We start from the raw sequence: 19,112 nt of genomic DNA on the forward strand, positions 1-19,112 counted from the left end.
GAGTCTAATCTGGAGAATCAGGTTTGATTCCCCACTAATCGATATGAAGCCTGCTGGATGACCCTGGGACAGTCACAGTCACAGTCCTCAGAAATCTCATGGCCCCACCTACCTCACAGTTGCCCCTTTGGTGTAAGGTGAAAGGAATTCTGTCCTTTTCTAAGTCATACCTTGGTATTCTGTTTCCATAAAGGGTTGGAGATATTTGCCCTCTTTCTTGCTTTCTATTTCAAAGACATGCCTGTCCCCCACACTTTTAAACTTAAGCTAAGTTTATTTTTCTGAAGCTCAAGGCATAGTATATGATGGCCTCCTTAAAACAGTCCTGTTTAGTGGGTGAGGCTGAGGAAGAATGATTTGTTCAAGAGTAACCCAATGAGCTCCATGGTAAACTGGAGATTTGAACCTGGACTTCCTTGGCCATAGTCCAACACTCCAACCACTACAACAAAATGGCGAGAAAGGGTAGAGTATATAAGGATGCCCCCATGGAAAGCCTGAGGAGCTGTTAACGATCTGAAAGGTATTCCCCCACTTGCATCTTTTTCTTGCATACAAAATGTCTCCATTCATACAGTCTGAAAATAAGGGGCATTTCCCACGGCTTAAAAATAGCACAATGGTTGCTGATTGAAAACGCTACTAATTTGCCATAACGCACGACGTCGTAAACAATCTGCAACAATCCTGAAACCGACCCGCAAAAAGCGCTTCGTTGTAGCGCTTCTAGGGGAATCCAGAAAACTGGATTCACCCTCCGGATAGCGATACACTCCTGCAACCAATCTGCAACACTAGCGCTAAAGACCTGTGCGTTACCATTGTTGCGGGTTCTTCAAAGTCCCTCCTCCCGAGCCTGTCCTCCAAACTTCCGGCGAACTGTTCGCCATTTTTTTTTTCTCCGAGCGAGCGGGGATCTACGAGGCAACGGGACAGCGACTGGCTTTCAAGCACGATCACTTTCGGAAATTCTGCCCGGACACCACAAGAGTTTTTCACAAGCACAGTGGCACACACCGTCACGTTCCCAAAATTTGCCCAAAGCTTAAAACCCCGTCTACCATCGGCCAGTCCTAGCGGAGTCAACGTACAGGGAGCATTTTAAAAAATTTTCCTCTGAGCGTGCCAACGAACATTCGCCGCTCGCAGTCTCCTGCTTAGCTTAGAGGGGTTCAATAGACGTGATTCGTGGTGATTTCATGAGGGGCGGCTTATGTGTAGTGGGTCTTTGTGTGGTTCCCAGTGCGTGCTTGTGCTTGGGTGCGGACAACCCCTTCCATTGGCGGCTAGACCTCCGGCAAGCGGAGTTGCCGTCCCCCGTTCATTTTAAAAAATTTTCCTCTGAGCGTGCCAACGAACGGTCGCCGCTCGCAGTCTCCTGCTTAGCTTACAGGGGTTCAATAGACATGATTCGAGGTGATATCATGAGGGGCGGCTTATGTGTAGTGGGTCTTTGTGTGGTTCCCGGTGCGTGCTTGTGCTTGGGTGCGGACAACCCCTTCCATTGGCGGCTAGACCTCCGGCAAGCGGAGTCGCCGTCCCCCGTTCATTTTAAAAAACATTCCTCTGAGCGTGCCAACGAACGTACGCCAGTTACATGTCATGTTTGGTTGATTTATGCTGTGGCTGGTGAATATTATTGGGGAACTGCCGAGTACTGCCGCACTTGCTCTCGGTTGAACACCGGCATGCGTTTGTGTAATGGCGGACATTTTCCTAAAATGGCTCCCGCTGCATGTTCAAACTGCTCTTCTCGCGTGTAAACGAATACGCGCATGCGTTAAGTCAAACAACAAGGGCGCCAATCTGGCCATTAGGAGCAGATCCTGTTCCCGCGCGAGGAGTTTTGAACGTGACATGTGACCTGATGTGGCCAATGTGCGTGTCCCCTGCTGCCCTCCACCAATCAGGAGCCGGCTAGTCCCTTTGTCTTTGTGTGCGGGAAGGTATATGATCCGTTGCACCCTGCACCTCCCACCACCATTTTGCTCAGCTACTAGCAAAAGCAACATGGAATCGTCTTCTCAAGCCTCGTCCGTCCCTGCAACCGGCCGTGGCCCAACTTGGAGGGACGCGGAGATCAGGGACCTGATCGGGATTTTCTCGGAGGAGAAAATCCAGGACGCGTTCCAGTCCTCCCACAGGAATAGGGAGGTTTTTGAACAAGTGGCTATTAAGATGCGCGCCCTGGGCCACAACAGGACCGGCCTTGAATGCCGGTCGAAGACCAAGACAATGAGGGCAGAGTACATGAGAGCCGTGAACCATAACAAGGGTTCCGGCAACGAAAAGGTGACCTGCCCCTACTTCGAGGAGCAGCGCCAGCTGTACGGGGACGGGGAAGGATCCGGCAGGCCGAAGCGCGTCGGCCGGAGCCTTAAGGTGGTTCGGAAGCCGGCTGCCCCGGTCGAGGAACCACCCGCTGAGGAGGATCCCGGCGAGGGAACCTCCTCCAGCTTTCGCCCTCCACCCCCCGTCCAGCAACGAGCCGCGGAATCGGTAACGCTGGACCTGATCGCCATCGTTCCTGGGGAGCCAGAGGAGGCTCCTGAGCAAACGCCCCTTGCCTCCGGTAAGTGATTTTCTTTTTATTTTATATTTCCTTTTAAGCAAATGTGTGTTCTGACGTTTGGGCATCGTTTTCTCGTGTGTTCGTTGCAACGCATAATACGGTAGGCTGTGGAGAGCTTGCTGTGGTTACTATTTGAAACGGTTTTAATTTTATAATTTTATAATTTAATTTTTAAAAGATTTTAAAAGAAGGTAGGCTGTGGAGTGCTTGCTGTGGTTACTATTTGAAACGGTTTTAATTTTATAATTTTATAATTTAATTTTTAAAAGATTTTAAAAGAAGGTAGGCTGTGGAGTGCTTGCTGTGGTTACTATTTGAAACGGTTTTAATTTTATAATTTAATTTTAATTTTTAAAAGATTTATTAAGATGGTTGGCTGTGGAGTGCTTGATGTGGTTAGTATTTGAAACGGTCATGTTTAACCAACAGCCCCAAAATATTTGCAGCATGCCTCGCCCATAGGCCTTCTGCAGTACTTTGGCTCACAACTTTGGGAGCTTGCTTTGTGGTTCATGGTGTATGCTTGCTCGTTTTTCACTATTTTCTGCTCTTGTCCACAGAGACACAGTTGCCAGGGACGGGGCCCCTAGAGTCTCCAGCAGCACCTGACGTGGATAGTGATTCGGGGGCATCAACTAACATTGGTAGGTATTAGTAAAAATAGGGGGGGGGGCTGTTTTAACTGCTTTGTGCTTTTCTGTTTGTGCAGGGCAGCAGCACTGCTAAGAGAAAGAAGAGAGTCCCTCTGCGTTGCTGGTGTAGGCTTTGAAGCTGGCTTTGCCACCCTTTGGTCCTAGATCTGTTTTTTTTCCTTTTTTTGCAGATTTCATACCCGGAACACAGGAGGAGGAACAGCCTAGGGTGCTTGGACCTCCTGCCCGGCGCAGGCGGATACAGATTCAAGATGGTGAGCGTGCATGACCTGTTCCTTTCGAGCCATAGCTGCAGGACAATGTCGCTAGGCACTAACCATGTGCTCCCTTTTAATTGTTGAGAGTCCTGCTGTGCAAGTAGGCAAAAGTAAAAGCACACCATGGGCAAACAAACAATAGCCATGTGCTCGCCGGGGATTGTTTAAATTCTTGGCAGGAAAACACGGGGACAAAAAAGAACACCATGTCCACCATGGTGTGTTTTGACTTTTTGGATGTTACTAACAGTTTTGTTTCTCATTTTTTGCCAACAGAGGTTCTTTCAGATGAGGAGGAGGAACCACCCCTGGCTCCAGGCAGCCCACCACCTAGAGGTGCGCTCCCAGCAGAGGAGAGGCTTACGAGGGAACGCGGCAGGCTGAGGCGCGTCTCCGTCTTGACAAGCGTGGGAGAGAGGCTCCTTGAGCACTGCTATGAGGAGTCACGGCGTGCCGCGGCCGCTGACCAAGCCATGCTCACACTCATTGCCCAGGAGGGGAGAAAATTGAGGGCAGTCCTTAGAGAGACAAACCAAATCCTACGCGAAGGCGTGGAGGAGGTGCGTCTGATAAGGAGACTCATGGAGAGGGCTGTAGCGGTCATGGAAAGGGCCTACCCTCCACAAATCGCCCCCCCACCACCACCCACACCAACACCACCACTTCCAGCACCCACCCCACCGACTCCCTCTCAGAATGCCTCCACCCAAACAAGAAGGAGGACTATTCTCGGAAAGAGAAAAATAAAACCAGCAGACAAGTACTCCCCCTCCTAGTTTTGCCCACTTTTTCTATTTCATGTTATCTGTGTTTTGTTGTTTGTTGAATAAAGTTTATATTTTTGACTCTGTCTCTGTGTACCCTACTGTAGAATCTGCAAGGCTGAAAGCGGCCTCTCTAGTGATTGTGTATATTGTGGTACTGCTGTGTGGGTTGGAGGTTGGAGGGGTGTTAGTTCAAGGAGTTTTAGGAGTGTGGTGTGGGGTTAAATATGTGCGAGTTTAAGAAGTCACACTGGAGTCTTGTTATAAAATTTGCAATAACATTTTATTTTAAAAAACATTTTAACAGGGGAAAAACATTAGGGAATGAAACTTGGAGCCCCACCAGCACCACCACCCCCCACCCCCCTGGAAAACCAATTTTTTTTAACAAAAGTATACATTTAACAGGGGAAAAACATTGGGGAATGAAACTTGGAGCCCCCCCCCCCAACCCCTACCCCAAAACACAAACAGGAAACAAAACTCAGGTCCCACCGCTCCCCTCCCCAGCCCCTTCCATCGCCCTAACTCTCCTGCACAGCCGTCCCACGGTCCCCCTAACTTTGCGCCGGAAGAGCTCTTCGTCCTCCTTCTTCTTAACTGTGGGGAGGGAGAAAAAGTACACATTAGTACCACACATATTTTCAAATTTCTTTAGTTTACATGCATACACTTTTAAGTGGCCTTAGCCACAGTGTGAGAAGAGTTGGGCAGTGGGGAACATAACCTACGCTCTTCCGCCTCCCTCTGTTGCCTGTGCTGCTCAATCTCCCCTTTCAGCTCCGCCACTTGAGCCTCCAGGGAAGTAACTCTGGCCTCCATGGCACGCAGCCTTGCCTCCACAGTTTCAGCTATAGAAATCAAACAAAGAATTTGATCACACTCCAAAAGGAAGCATCAAATCAGGCTCCCATATGGCTCCGTGTGGGTACACACACATGGGTCTCCCTCACAGACATAAAACTCTCACCTGCAGCCTGTCCCGAGGTGGAAGGTCCCTCTTCCTCCCCCTCCTCACGCTCAGGTGCTGTTGCCAGCTTGGATGGTGATTGTGTGGCTGGGCAAAGAAAAAGACAAATCATAATTAAAAGCACACAAAACAGAGATGAAACACAGCTGGTGGACACACCACAGTTAGAGTCTAAGCGCATAACCAAAGTGGTTCTACAGTACTGGCTGGCTAAGTCTGAGGGGGTTGACAGCATCTAAATACTTTCTCGAATTTCATTGGGGACAGTAGGGGAAAGAGGCAGCTAGTCATTCCATGCATGTTTAAGGGCAAAACACAACGATGGCAGCACTCACCCATATGCCTCCTCATGTCCAGGGGGGGCTTCCCAGCCTTCTCCCATATTTTCACCATCTGGTCGTGGAAGACCGTCCTCCCACTTGGCTGCGGGATCCCCCCCCACTGTTCCAGACTGTTTAGGAAGTCCAGCTTAAGGCGCTTGAATTTTGTCCGGACCTGCTCCCAGGTCCGGACATAGCCCCTCTCCCTCAGCTTTGAAGCCAACACCAGGTAGGCACCCTTGGTGTGGCAATGGGTGCTGGCCATTAGGCGGCCAACACTTTTTGATTGTAGCACCAGCTCCAGAAGTGCCTCAGCCTCGGCGCGCTGCCAGAAGGAGCCCTTCCGTGGCTTCGGCATCTTCGGAATGACGGTTAGGGAACGAACGTGCGTTGCTCCGATCGACCACCCCGTTTTTTAAATGTATCAAAGCTGCCCACCAATAAAATTATTCCTTGGAACATGAGTGGATTGATCCTCCGGTTTGACAGGGGTCGCCAATACTTCCTGGCTACCCGCCTCCCCGAACTTTCCCCATTCAGCGCTTCCGTATTGTGTTTGTCAATTTCAGTGGGGAGTTAGCATTTAGGGCTGTCAAAGTGCTTTTGGACCAGAGAATCCCCGTTTTTTTGCTGGCAAAGTACACAAACCGCACAAGACAAGGTTAAACAAAGAACACAAAACTTTATTCAACAACAGAGTAGGAAAAACAATTAAACACGCCTCCTGTTTCTGTAGATGTGGGTGGCTATGGCGTCCCGAACCTTGCACCCCTCAGCATATATCCTTTTTCTCCTTGCTTCAGGGATGTCCTGTGTATCCTGAAGGACTACAGGTTCAGGTTCGTCCTCAGGGAAGGGGATGTTATGTCCCTTGTCCTCGCATATGTTGTGCAAAATCACACATGCGATTATCAGCGGAGTCACATTGTCAATATGTACATGGAGTCGTGACATTAAACAACGGAACCGTGACTTCAAACGTCCAAAGGCACGCTCCACTACATTCCTTGCCCGGGAGTGACTGAGGTTGTAGTGGCTCTGCACGTCCGTCCTTGGCCGCTTGTAGGGAGTCATGAGCCAGCGTCGTAATGGGTAGGCTCCGTCCCCGAGGACCAACGCCGGCACACGCACGCCCTCAATGGTGGCGGTGGGGTTTCCTGGAACAAAGACCCCTTCGTCCATGGCTTTCCTGAGGTTGGATTCCCTGAAAACAAGGGCATCATGCCTCCTGCCACTCCACCCCACCTCGGCATCGATAAACCGGCCGGAGAAGTCCACTGTTCCTTGCAGGAGAACAGAGCAAAAGTCCTTCCTGTTCCCGTACTCTTTTATGCTTCCCCCGGGGGCACGGATAGGGATGTGGCTTCCATCGACGGCCGCAAAACAATGCGGGAATCCAAGCCTGGCAAACCCGTCCATACTCTGCAATAAGGGAAAGAAAAGAATATAAGCCATGGCATGTCAGCGTGGGGTGTATCGCGTCTTCGTTGCTGACCTGTCAAACAAGAAAAAAAATTTAAAGGGCAAAGGGGATGGAATGACACTCACCGCTCCAAGCCGGTCTCCGAGGCACACGACTTTGCTGAACAATTCCGCCTCCATGGCGAGGCAGAACTCCTTAAGGATATCGCCAACCGTAGTGACTCCGAGTCCGAATTGCTGGGCTACTGTCCGGAAGTACTGAGGGGTGGCCAAGTACCACAATGCGGCAGCCACCCTTTTTTCAACTGGAACGGGGCGCCGCATGCCAGTGACTTGCCTCTCCATGCGTCCACGTAGAGCCTCCACGAGTTCAAAAAATGTCCCCCTCGACATCCTGAAGTTGGCAATCCAGTGGTCATCATCCCAGCGAGTCCACACAAAATTCTCCCACCAGTCAGAGGATCGTTCGTCCACCCAGAACCGGGGGGGGAACCGGACCTCTGCCAGAGCTTGCCAGCGTTTCTTGGCCGCCATGGTTACCCTTACAGAACGTCTTCTGCTGCTGGTCAGCGTTCCGGCCACCCGTTCTCGGTACTCCGCGATAGCATACGTCCGACGCGACAAGGCGGTATTCATGCGCTGGACCACCGCGAGCATGTAAGCCAGCAATTGAAAAATAAGCCTCTCCATTGCAACGTTGACCTGTGCTGCGGGCAGTAGGCTACGCAAACAAAAGAGTGAGGCCGACCGCGTGTCTGTCCAGGTGCATATAAGCAGGTAACCTGTGGGCGTGTACTGTGGGCGGGGATTAACCAATCAAACATGTCAATGCATCTGGTTCCTAGAAAACAATAGAAAACACGTTCCAAGGGCGCCAATGATCGGACGATAACGCGTTGCTACGGGGTTTCCTGGGTTTTTTAAAAAAAAAAGGGAACCCCGACAAGTTCGGCTTCAGGGTCGAGGTCAAAGGTGTGCCTGCAGTTTGATTGACGGGCACGGGAGGCCAGAAGCGCTAAAAAGGGACCTCCTTTGTAGCGATAAGACGGAGAACCGGAAGCCTGTGGGTTACGAAAGTGGCGAGAAGTGAAAGTGCCAAATTCCGCAAAAACCGCAGCTGTGCGTTACGGGCACGGCTAGTTACATTTCGCTACTTGAAGTAGCGCTTTCACAAACGGCAACCAAATAGCAACTTTGAGCTCTGTGCGAAATGGCCCTAAGAATTTGCTTAGAGTGTAGGAATGGTCTCCCCAATTGTCTGAAATTTGGCAGGTAAAATCCTTTGAGTAAAAGTTCAAACCCTGAGAATTTCATTACAATTCAGTGTAGAAACAATTAGAGAAATGTATTTCATGTTGAACCCAATGGAAATGAAAATCAAATTGAATAACTACATTTAATAGCTTTAATGAAAATCTAATGAACCCCAGTCAAATTTTGAATGTAAAATTAACTGAAAATGAAAACAAAGTGTGGGGGATGCACATCACACCTGTCTAAAAAGCTCAAAAAGCTATGATATGTTGAGTAGAGAACAAGACTAGCCAGATCATAATTTCAGATATTCAATCAAAAAGAAATTCACTCGACTGAAATACAATGAAATTTGGACTTCCAGCATCCCATTTCCTAGTGCAGTTAAGTTGAAGTATGCTTGACAATTTATCCTCCACAAATTCCATTTAAATCCAGATTCCTGAAGTATATAGGTTGGGTTAGAAAACAAATCAGTTCTTCTAAAGGAATATTACCAGAAATTAGGTCAGGATACATTTCTTCAAGAATAATTCACTTGGAAATATCGTACTGATATTCCTGTTTCAGCAGATAAGGCATTTCCCCCCAATAAAATGTATAATTACCACATAAATTATGAATCACATTCCTTTTCAGATTCCTCTGAGACTTTTGCTAGTTTTAAGATCTTGCTGTGTATAGGATATGAATGCACTACAATCAGATGAAAATAGAGAACTGTGGCTCACAAAAACATGCCTTACATGGGAAAGTCTGAAGGTCAATCCCTGGTCATTAAAGGGCTTCAGGTAGAAATTGCATGGAAAGTCATTTGTCTACTGGAGGCCTTTGAAAGACCCTGGCAGTAAAACTGAAGGATGCTGAGTTAGGTAGACATGGTATGACTTGTGATAAGACTGTTTTACATGTTCAAGACACAGTAACATGAATAAATGCATATAGTACTAGTAAGCTGTCAAGCTGTAATCATTGCTTACAAAGCTAGACATTCTACAAACTTTGGGTATTATTTTAAAAAATAAAATTATTTTGGGGTGTACAATCAGCAGTCAGAAACTTGTTGGGTAGATATTCAGTGAGCTGTATTCAGAAAGGGGAAATTATTTGTATCTTCACAGAAGTAGCATATGCCCCCTTTCTTTCTTTTTAAATGTTGCATATTTTTTTCTGTTCTGAACCTCAATTTGAACAAAAAAGGACATAACAGATTTGGAACAAAATTGCTCTGTGAGCAGTAAAATGAAACAACATAAGATCCCAGGGCAAGAGAATTAGGGACATGTAGTTAGAGGTGCCAAGGTGGACCAAACCTGGCAAATTCACTACCTGGCAAATTTACTACATTGGCTCCTTACCTAAGGATCGAGGGCCTGGTATACCTTGGTTTGTGTAGCTACTTACAGCCTTCCCCTATGACAATGCTGCTCAGCAGAATACAATAAAGGACTGGAAAAATATATGGCAGTCCCCAAAGATCCAGAGTGACAACAGAAGGCACTTCAAGGAGGGAAAATCATTGCCTGGGCTAAATACAAAGCCATAGCTTGGGTCTGCATTCCCTATCATACTGAAGAGATAAGGCTGGTTGAGTGTAAAAGTCAGGCTTTCTCAACCAGTGTTTCATTAAATACTGGGTTTTCTTGAGGGTCATGGAAGGGTTTCCTAAATGGGTGGGAGTTAATTAATTCTAATATATATTTTAAATTTGTTAAACATTTATTGGTGATATGACCATATATGATCATATTGACCCACCCCTCCCCCAATGGCCAGTGATGGGCCTGGAGGAGGTGGGAAATGGAGGGGCTATGCTTCCCAACCATAATCTGCGTGTCTCAGGGGATTCTCAACCGTAAAACTTGAGAAAGGCTGGTATAAGTGGACTCCCTGAAGGAGCAGATAAAACTGCTGACTGGGAGAAAGGATTTGAAACATTGGTAGAGCCATTTAGATGAGATTGTCTGCCTATTCAACTGATTCCGACTCCCTGGACACGACTTCTTGATGGGAAAATTGGTGAAGATGGGAAAATTGGTGAAAATTGGTGATGGGAAAATTGGTGAATTCTGAATTGCCATTCAGAAAACTGTGGATCTCAAAGTTGGAAATTATTCCCTGAAGCTGTTATAACTATTCAGGAAACTCTAGGGGAACTGGGCCTGGACATATATACTCCCAAAAAAATCACATTGGGAGGGAGAATCACAGCTACAGTTCCCATGGGGATAGGGATTCAAATTCTTCCTGGAGTCTATGGCCATATAGATACTAGGCCAGAGTTGACAGAGTTGACCCATACCCTGGCTTGGATCTGTACAAATTGGACCCATACCCTGGCATGATTTGGGGTCTACCAAACAGTAGTTACAGGATTTGTGGAGAAAAGGCCAAGCCTTGACTTCCCCCTAGGTGGATTGGAAGATGCTCTCTGGGGCTATTGTGAGATCTTCAGAGAGCTTTAAAGATTTTGAATTAGTCCAGTCATTGAAAATGATAGGGATTTGAAGATCCATTGGCAACATGAGGGGAAATAGTAACTGTTATGTATAAGGGAAACATTTTTAGAAGAGCCATGGGTCTTTTATGGCATTATGGGATTTGTGATTGATTTTATTGGGGTTTTAATCTGTTTCCGTGTAATGCACCACTGGTTCATGGAGAGTGGTGGGATATAAATCAAAGTACTATATAAATAAATTCCCCAAACATTGATAGAACTATATCACCTGGAGGATCAAATGGTATGGCAATGAAGATCCATCTTTTAGGAGCAGGAAGAGTTTGTAACATGTAGTCTTATGGATGTCCTTTGGCCACCCAGAGATTGATTGTAAAGAAGCTGTACCTCCATTTTGCTCTACTTCCATAGCTGCTGTACCTTTTTGAGGTACAGCTAATGCCTGACATCTAATGCTTGGAAGGATGACTGACTGGTTGCTCCAAAGAGAATATTCTTTGTATGTTTTTATTATCATTTCCCCAAATTCTTACCAGAATCACAGAATCATAGAGTTGGAAGGAGCCATACAGGCCATCTAATCCAACCCCCTGCTCAACGCAGGTTCAGCCCAAAGCATCCTAAAGCAAAATAAATAAAGCTGACTTGTTTTCCTCCACTACTGGTACCAGGTGTAAGATATGGCTTGGCTTTTCTCTCAGCATTTATAGGTGTGGCTTTGATGACTTGAAGTAGTCAGCAATTAGAGTATAAGGTGTTTAGTTTTAGCTATGTATATTATCTTGGATTCTGTCTAGCTTTGCTATGTATGTATGATGGAGGCCCAGCAGATGGAAGCTTAGCCTGCAGTTTCTGTATGTTTAATCATTTATTAAAATCTCCTCATAAAATCATTTATTAAAATCTCTAGGACATTGCCTACTGTTATCTTGGGATTGCTGCAAACCTCAGGGCTTCTGGCCAGGGCTCCAAACATGAGTAGAAAAGAAAATTACTGGGAGTCAAAATAGGAAACGAAAACATTATTTTGAAAGGCATTCTCAAGGCTCTCCCTTGCTTCTTCATTTCACCTGTGAGGTGTTTATCAAAAGCAATATTTTTTTTTAGCCAGTTTCATTAAAGCTCTTCTGGATGTAACTTTCTCTGAATTCTTTGTTTTCCTAGGAAAGAAAGATTCTAGAAATCAATTCACCTATGATGCAATATATCAGGCAAAGAAACAGAGAGGAAGAAGGGTCTAGTAAACACATGGTGTATGCCTTCAAATGATAAATCATCACAACACCAACTGTCAGAAGAGTCTAGCCATGCTATCAGAAGTCTTACTTGAACAAGGAATAGACCACTTTCTTGAAGTATAAGAAATAGTCTGGAGACGACTGGTTATCTAAAAGAAAACATCCGGTGTGTTTGTCACAGATAATATGAGACAAAGTTACAGCAAAGGCAGACCTGACAGGATCCACAAGGAAGCAATGGCTATATATTTGAAAACAGCAAGCTATCTCAACATGCTTAACCAGGGCATCAAACATGGTATAGATCAGGGATGGGCAAACTATGGCCCTCCAGATTTCCATGGACTACAATTCCCATGAGCCCCTGCCAGCATCTTCTGGCAGGGGCTCATGGGAATTTTAGTCCATGGACATCTGGAGGGCCACAGTTTGCCCACCCCTGGTATAGATCAAGAAACAGTGAAAGTATTAATGAGGAGTAAGATTCTACATAGAAGGATTGCTTTTCAAAATATTGATATAAGTGATTTTTCACTTGAAGCACTAAAGAAGTGCATAGTCTTATGACTGAGTAAAATGCTTTCCTTCTAAAAGAATATTTTACTGGATATGGAGTTAGAACCAGATTGAACTGGCAATTTCCACCAATTCCTCTTCCTGCTACAGACCCCCTACTTATACTGTTCCTCAGGGTTTTTTAGCATCCTGGAGCAGCATTTTGTGGACATCAGGGTGCCACAGTTGGAGAGGAGAGTCAAGATTGTTCCTTTCTCATTTCCCCTCCACAGTACTTCCATTCTACACATAGTCTTTCCCCTTTTTCTTCTTCCATCCCACCCACCAGACAATCCACCTTTATCTGCACTTGTTTTTATCTTCCCCATCTTCCCTCCCCCTGGAACCATGCACCTGGGAAAATTATGGCTGAGCTCTCCAATGTCAGCTACAAGACTAGGTTCAATTATGCACTGCCAGTCTCTGGGTCCATTAGTATGGCAAGAAACCTGGTAGCCTGTGGGAGAGGAACCCCCATTCTTCTGTATCTCCTTTTAACACTATTTCTTTCTTTTCTCCTGTCACAGATTCTTGCCTTCCCTGCTTCCTACAAAGAAATTACTTCAGTATTTTTATTTACTTCACTTATGCACCAAATTTCTCCACAATTGAAACCCAAAGTAGCTTACAATCATTCTTTTGCCTTCCAATTTATGCTCTCAGTAACTGAGTTAGCCTGAGAATGTGTGACTGGCCCAAAGTCACTTAGGGTGCTTCCAGAGCAGAGTGGGAATTTAAACCTGAATGTCCCATATCCTAGTATGAAACCCAAACCACCACACCATATTAGCTTTTTAATGATGGCTGCTTTTGAACATTAGCAAACAGCCATTTCTGGTATCAAGTCACCCTTGGTTGCTGGTAGGCCTGCCTCGAGTAAGGTCTTCTTCAAAGGCCAAAGCAACTCTGGAAACCAGGGCTTGAAGGCTAGAAGTATTTATTTACTTGTTTGTTTGTTCATATTGAGGTTTCTTTGCTGCCACTCTCATGAGACAGGCATTCAGCAGCTTATAAAAAAATAAGGTACAATAACAATGAACATAAAAATCCTAATATAAACTCTCCTATAACCCCAATAAAATAGTTAAAACAATTAAATACTATTAAAACCAGTCAATGATGCAGCTGCCAAGACAGGTATTTCTTGGCAGGGTGTCAGATCCTGTACTGCAGGTATAAGGGGGCTACAGGGTCTAAGATGGAATGATTGTTTAAAATCAAGGGGAGAGGAAGGGATACCCCAAGATCATCCAGCCTTAGTGCTGAGAAAATGCCTGGTGGAAGTGCTCTGTCTTGCAGGCCCTGTGGAACTGTGTTATCTCCAACTGGGCCCTTATCTCATCCAGGAGCTTATTCCACCAGGTAGGGGCCAGGATTAAAAGGCCCTGGCCCTGGCTCTGGTCAAGGTTGGGTGTACTTCACATTGTCCAGGGCTCACCAGTCTGCAGAGTAAAATGCCCTGCAGGGGGCATAGGAAGATAAATGGTCACTCAGATATGTACTGTTGTGGTTGCCTAACAACAGCCACTGAGATAATTTGTTTCTTAAAGCTACAGTCTCCACTTCTGAAGACTTCTGATCCCCGATGATTTGTTTTGCTTTTTAAGATTCCAGATTTGTCTGCAAATCTGGCCATCTCCGGTTTATGATAATATATCTGTCTTTCCTGGATTCACCTATGATATAAGCACACACAGCTTTGGCCATATTGAGAATTACACATGTTGATACAGGTCTGCTATGGAAAACATCTGAGCAATATTTCCCCTCCCCTTTTTTCATAAAGTTGGTATAGTTGGTAGTCTAGGATTATGTAACCCCCTTAGCATTTGCCACTGCTGCTTGCCTGTTTTAAGAAACTAGGAAGGAGCAAAATAAAAGCTGACAAGACAGCTAAGAATAACATAATTCTTCTTTAATTGACACTCATTTTAAAAGGGTAAATTCTTCCTCAGTGACTTTGAATTACTTAACTTCCAAGAAATTTCTCAAACAATGTGCTTTTCATTCAGTCATACATGTTTTAAGCCATTGTGTATCAATAGGATCTATGCTTCCAATCAATCTTTGGTGGAGGATTATTGTGACCCATTCTGTTAGTTACTCATTGGAATGTACCAAGTAGGGACTCAAGAACCATGGAGAAGGATAAACAACATTACTTCTGATGATATCACTTGTTATGATTTAAAACATATGATTAAAACATATGATTAAAAAGTTTGTTATGATTAAGATGTAGTAACACAGCATCTATACAATATCAGAGGACATGTAACATTGTATGGTGTTTGAAGATATTACTACCCTGAACACAACCAATCTTATCAGATCCCAGAAGCTAAGCAGGGTTGGGCCTGGTTAGTACTTAGAGATTTTTCTGAAAATCCATAAATATGGGAGTCTGAATTGATTCTGAGCTTCTTCTTGAAGAAGCTCCTTGATTTGTGATGATTCTGAGATTCCTCGTAGTGTATATGTGCATGCTTGAACATCCATATTAAAGCTGGGAATTTTTTTCTCAGTATTTTTCAGTTCAAGTCCATGGGACTTAGGGGAAGAAATCCAAATCGCAAACACTGATATTGAATGTGTGATTTTTCAGAAATCACTTTTTTTGTTGTTTGGTTTGTTTCTGAGGTCCAATAGACCTGAATAGAAAAGTACCAAGGGAAATAAAAACAATGGCAAAGCCACTAAAAATAGCTGAGAAGCAGTTTAGCGGTGGTGGTTGTGGACTTCTCACCCAGACTGCTCAAAAGAGCTGAACAAGCAGCAGATCCTGCAGGGACAACATTGCCCATAGGCTCTGCTGGACAACCTAGTTTATACTGGTCTGTCCAACAGAACCCGCCATGGGGCTGATCCTGTGGGGAGAGTTCTCCCTGCAAGCTCAGCTGGGGCTCTGCTGGGCAACTCAGTTTAAACCAGGCAGCACAATAAAGGAGCTGATCCTGTGAGGAGAACTCTCTCCATAGGCTCTGATGGGCAGTCCAGTTTAAACGAGACTGTCCAACAGAGCTCACCAAGGAGCTGATCCTACAGGGAGAACTGTCCCTGCAGGCTCTGCTGGGGATCTGCCTTTCTCTGACTAGCAGCAATTCTCCAGGGTTTATAGTAGCAAATCTTTTCTATCAACTACTACCTGTTTCTTTTAAAGTGAAGATGGCAGGGATTGACCTTGGAACTTTCTGCACACTATACCACTGAGCCAAGGAAAACACTTGACTTGCAAATTTCCATCAGAAAGTTTTCATTAAGTTCTACAGCAAGCTTATATTACCAATACGACCTTATATGACTCTAAATGTTTAAAATAATGGAACATCCAGGTATTCACATGGAGAGTGAGGAGTGAGTTTATACAAGATTTGTGTGTGTGTGTGTGTGTGTGTGTGTGTGAGAGAGAGAGAGAGAGAGAGAGAGATTGGGTCAGCATTACTGTAGAATAGACCAACAGCTGTTACAGCAAAAGCAAAACTGAGTGGTGAAGCAGTTTAGATATTTCTAATTTTAAAATTACAAGGAAGTTAAGGGAAGGCCATTTTTCATTTTCAGCATCAGGTCAAGCACTCTGGTCAGCCCATGCATCCCGGATTTTGAAGTGTAGGTCAGTAGCTTATCCAGCAGGCAGGCAATAATTAAATTTCACCAGACTGAATAAGGTTTTTGACTGCCAAATGAGAGGATTTCTTCTAGCCTGATGGACAGGACTTGTTTATGGCTACAGAAATAATAGTTCCCATTTGAAGAAAATATTCCCTTGTACAGCGTGGCATGAACCAACATACCCGTGTCAGCCTTGAAACACACAGCCGATACCAACGGTATGAAACATCCATACCTGTAAGATCCATTGAACTAGGCAGGTCTGAGTAATCATAGTAATACATAGTAATACATAGTAATAATACTGACTAGTATTATCTTATGGACTTATGGCAATTTGAATGGGGAGGGTAGTCTGTTTTTACAGATGACAGGAGCTACCTTAAACCTTTAAAAAACAAACTGATTTACATACAGGTTAAAATAACTGATCCGTGTGTCAAATAGTCCCCATGCCCTCGGCTCCCTGGATAGCCCTTGGAAAAATCTCAGTAGCTCTTTGGATGCAGGCAGTGACTAATGCTACTGGCTTTTTTGCCATAAGGTTTACTGCGGACATATATATGATTCCTGTGAAGCCTTACGCCATTCTAAATCTAATTATGTCAATGGATTTAGATTGGACTAACTCTGCATACTTTCTGTTGATTCAGTGGGGGAAAGAGAAACACTCACTGGAGTCTCCCATTAAAACTAACAGAACCAGAAGTGCTTAACTTCAGGAAAGCGACCATGGCTTAGTGACAGAGCATTGGCATTCAGTCCCTGGCACCTCCAGTTAAAAGGGAGTTTGTGGTGTAAAAGACTTCTACCATAATTTCAGAAGATCCACTGCTGATCTAAGTAGACAATGCTGAGTTTGATGGACCAATGGTCAAATTCAGTTTAGGGCAGCTCCATGTGTAGAGGTGGATATAGGTATGTTATCCAGATTTATCCTACTTTGCTCATTCATCAGACTTTAGGAGTGGATGGTTTACTCTTTTGTCTGAATCTTGTTTTCTTCCATACTCTGCAATATGGTAAAGTAACCTTCCTACTTGTCCTTACCTTGCTGTGTAGTAACTCTCATGCCTCCCTCCATTATGTTGCTTGTATCCATGGATATAAATAGCTCTGCCATCTGAATCCTACACTTTAGGACAGCCTTTCTCAACTTTTTTACCTCTGAGGGACACCTGGAACATTCTTCAGGCTTCAAGAAACTCCTGAAGTGGCATGATCATACAGAATATGGTTGGGAAGCATAGATGTGTACACAGCCACCTGGGAACCCCTCCCCTTCCCACCACCCCCATCATTGGCCATTTTGGGAGTAGGAGGAGGTGGGTCATTGGAACATCATTGGCCATTTTGGGAGGAGGAGGAGGTGGGTCAATGAGACCATATATGGTCATGTCACCTGATAAATATTTAACTTTTTAAAAAATTATTACAAACTAATTAACCCTTCCAGAACTGTCAAGAAACCCCAGGGTCTCACAAAACCCTGATTGAGAAAACCTGTTTTAGGTATATGAAGAAGTGTGCTCAGGCTTGTGAATGTTAATGGCATAATTTGTTGGTGTTTTTAATGTGCCGCAAGCCTTTTGAGTTATGTTAGTGGTCCTCTCTCTTTATATGGGGAAGGATTTAAATGACATCTACCACCTGCACTGTGAAGAGGCACAGTCACCTCTACTACTTAATACTTTATGACCACATTCCGCAGACATGACATGTTTCTTTGGTATAACTGAAGGACCAGTTGAGAGCCAGTTTGGTGTAGTGGTTAGGAGTGCCGACTTCTAATCTGGCATGCCAGGTTCGATTCTGCACTCCCCCACATGCAACCAGCTGGGTGACCTTGGGCTCGCCACGGCACTGATAAAACTGCTCTGACCGGGCAGTGATATCAGGGCTCTCTCAGCCTCACCCACCCCACAGGGTGTCTGTTGTGGGGAGAGGAATGGGAAGGCGACTGTAAGCCGCTTTGAGCCTCCTTCGGGTAGGGAAAAGCGGCATATAAGAACCAACTCTTCTTCTTCTTCTTCCATACATAGCTGAAATGGGGACAATATGGGCTCCTCTTAGCAGTTTCTGTTTAGTTCCACAAACTAAGAGTTGAATCCACATGGTTCTGGGCATTCTAGGCCACAGCTCAAACTTTATAGAATGGCCTACCTGAGAAGGGAATCATCTTTTGCTCTATATGGACTCCATACCTTGATCATTGAACAATTATTGGCAGTGAGTCAAGTATAACTAGTATTCTTAACAGATGCTACTTGATAAATTGGAGTGATTTTTAATGGGATTTGTATGGTTTTTTGCATTTTACCATAATCTCCCTGGGACCTACAGAGTGAAAGAAATGTTTGAAAGCAAATAAGGGGCGATTTCAATCAGCACTAGGAAGAAATGTTGATGGATGGCAACAGTTATAACTGACTTCCTAATCCCACTAATAAAATCTGACAAAACAAAATGAGCAAGCTTTTTGCAATTTAATCTCAATTTCAGTCATCAAATGGGGGGGGGGAATCCTCTGCTGTTAAAAAGTGAAATAAGCAAAAGAGAAAATGCTATCGTGCTTAAAAAAAAAACACCTCACATTCTGAAACAAACATATTTGATAATATTGTCCCTTGAGCCTTAGAAACCAGATACCATCTGGCAGACGATGTCTTGTAAGCCCTGTTACACAACAACTCTGGGCTTTTCTGCAGCGTCGAGAGGACTGATATGTGACAAGAATACAATACTTCATGCAGCCACATTCATTTTCCTCTTTATAATTTTATAAATCATGAGTGGGAGGCTGTGATCAACTTCTTCAATTCTCATTACTCCCCAAATTACTTATCATTACTATCATTATCTCCATCACTGAATGCAATCTAATTAGGCACACCAGCACAAATCAGCAAGACTTGGGCTTTGTGCTTACTTGTCACAATAAAATTCACTTCCCAGTAAACAGGCAAATCGCTTTATTCTTAAACAAACTGATAAGTATTTATGATGACCAACAATGCTAACTAAACTAAATACAGTT

At 44.7% G+C, this 19,112-nt stretch overlaps 2 protein-coding genes across 7 annotated transcripts in view; one reads left to right on the top strand and one right to left on the bottom strand.

The window, feature by feature from the left end:
* The window catches only part of NETO1 (neuropilin and tolloid like 1), a 177,318-nt gene that overhangs the window by 67,227 nt on the left and 90,979 nt on the right, over positions 1-19,112 (bottom strand). The gene's annotated exons all lie outside the window — the stretch shown is intronic.
* Positions 658-4,327, top strand: LOC143844981 (uncharacterized). The gene is made up of 4 exons (XM_077352894.1): positions 658-2,572; positions 3,133-3,216; positions 3,396-3,479; positions 3,759-4,327. Exons 1-4 carry the CDS (start codon positions 1,951-1,953, stop codon positions 4,256-4,258), a joined length of 1,290 nt encoding a protein of 429 aa, XP_077209009.1. The 5' UTR covers positions 658-1,950; the 3' UTR covers positions 4,259-4,327.

Source organism: Paroedura picta, chromosome 9 (genome assembly GCF_049243985.1).
Source record: "Paroedura picta isolate Pp20150507F chromosome 9, Ppicta_v3.0, whole genome shotgun sequence".
Classification (NCBI taxonomy): Eukaryota; Metazoa; Chordata; class Lepidosauria; order Squamata; family Gekkonidae; genus Paroedura; species Paroedura picta.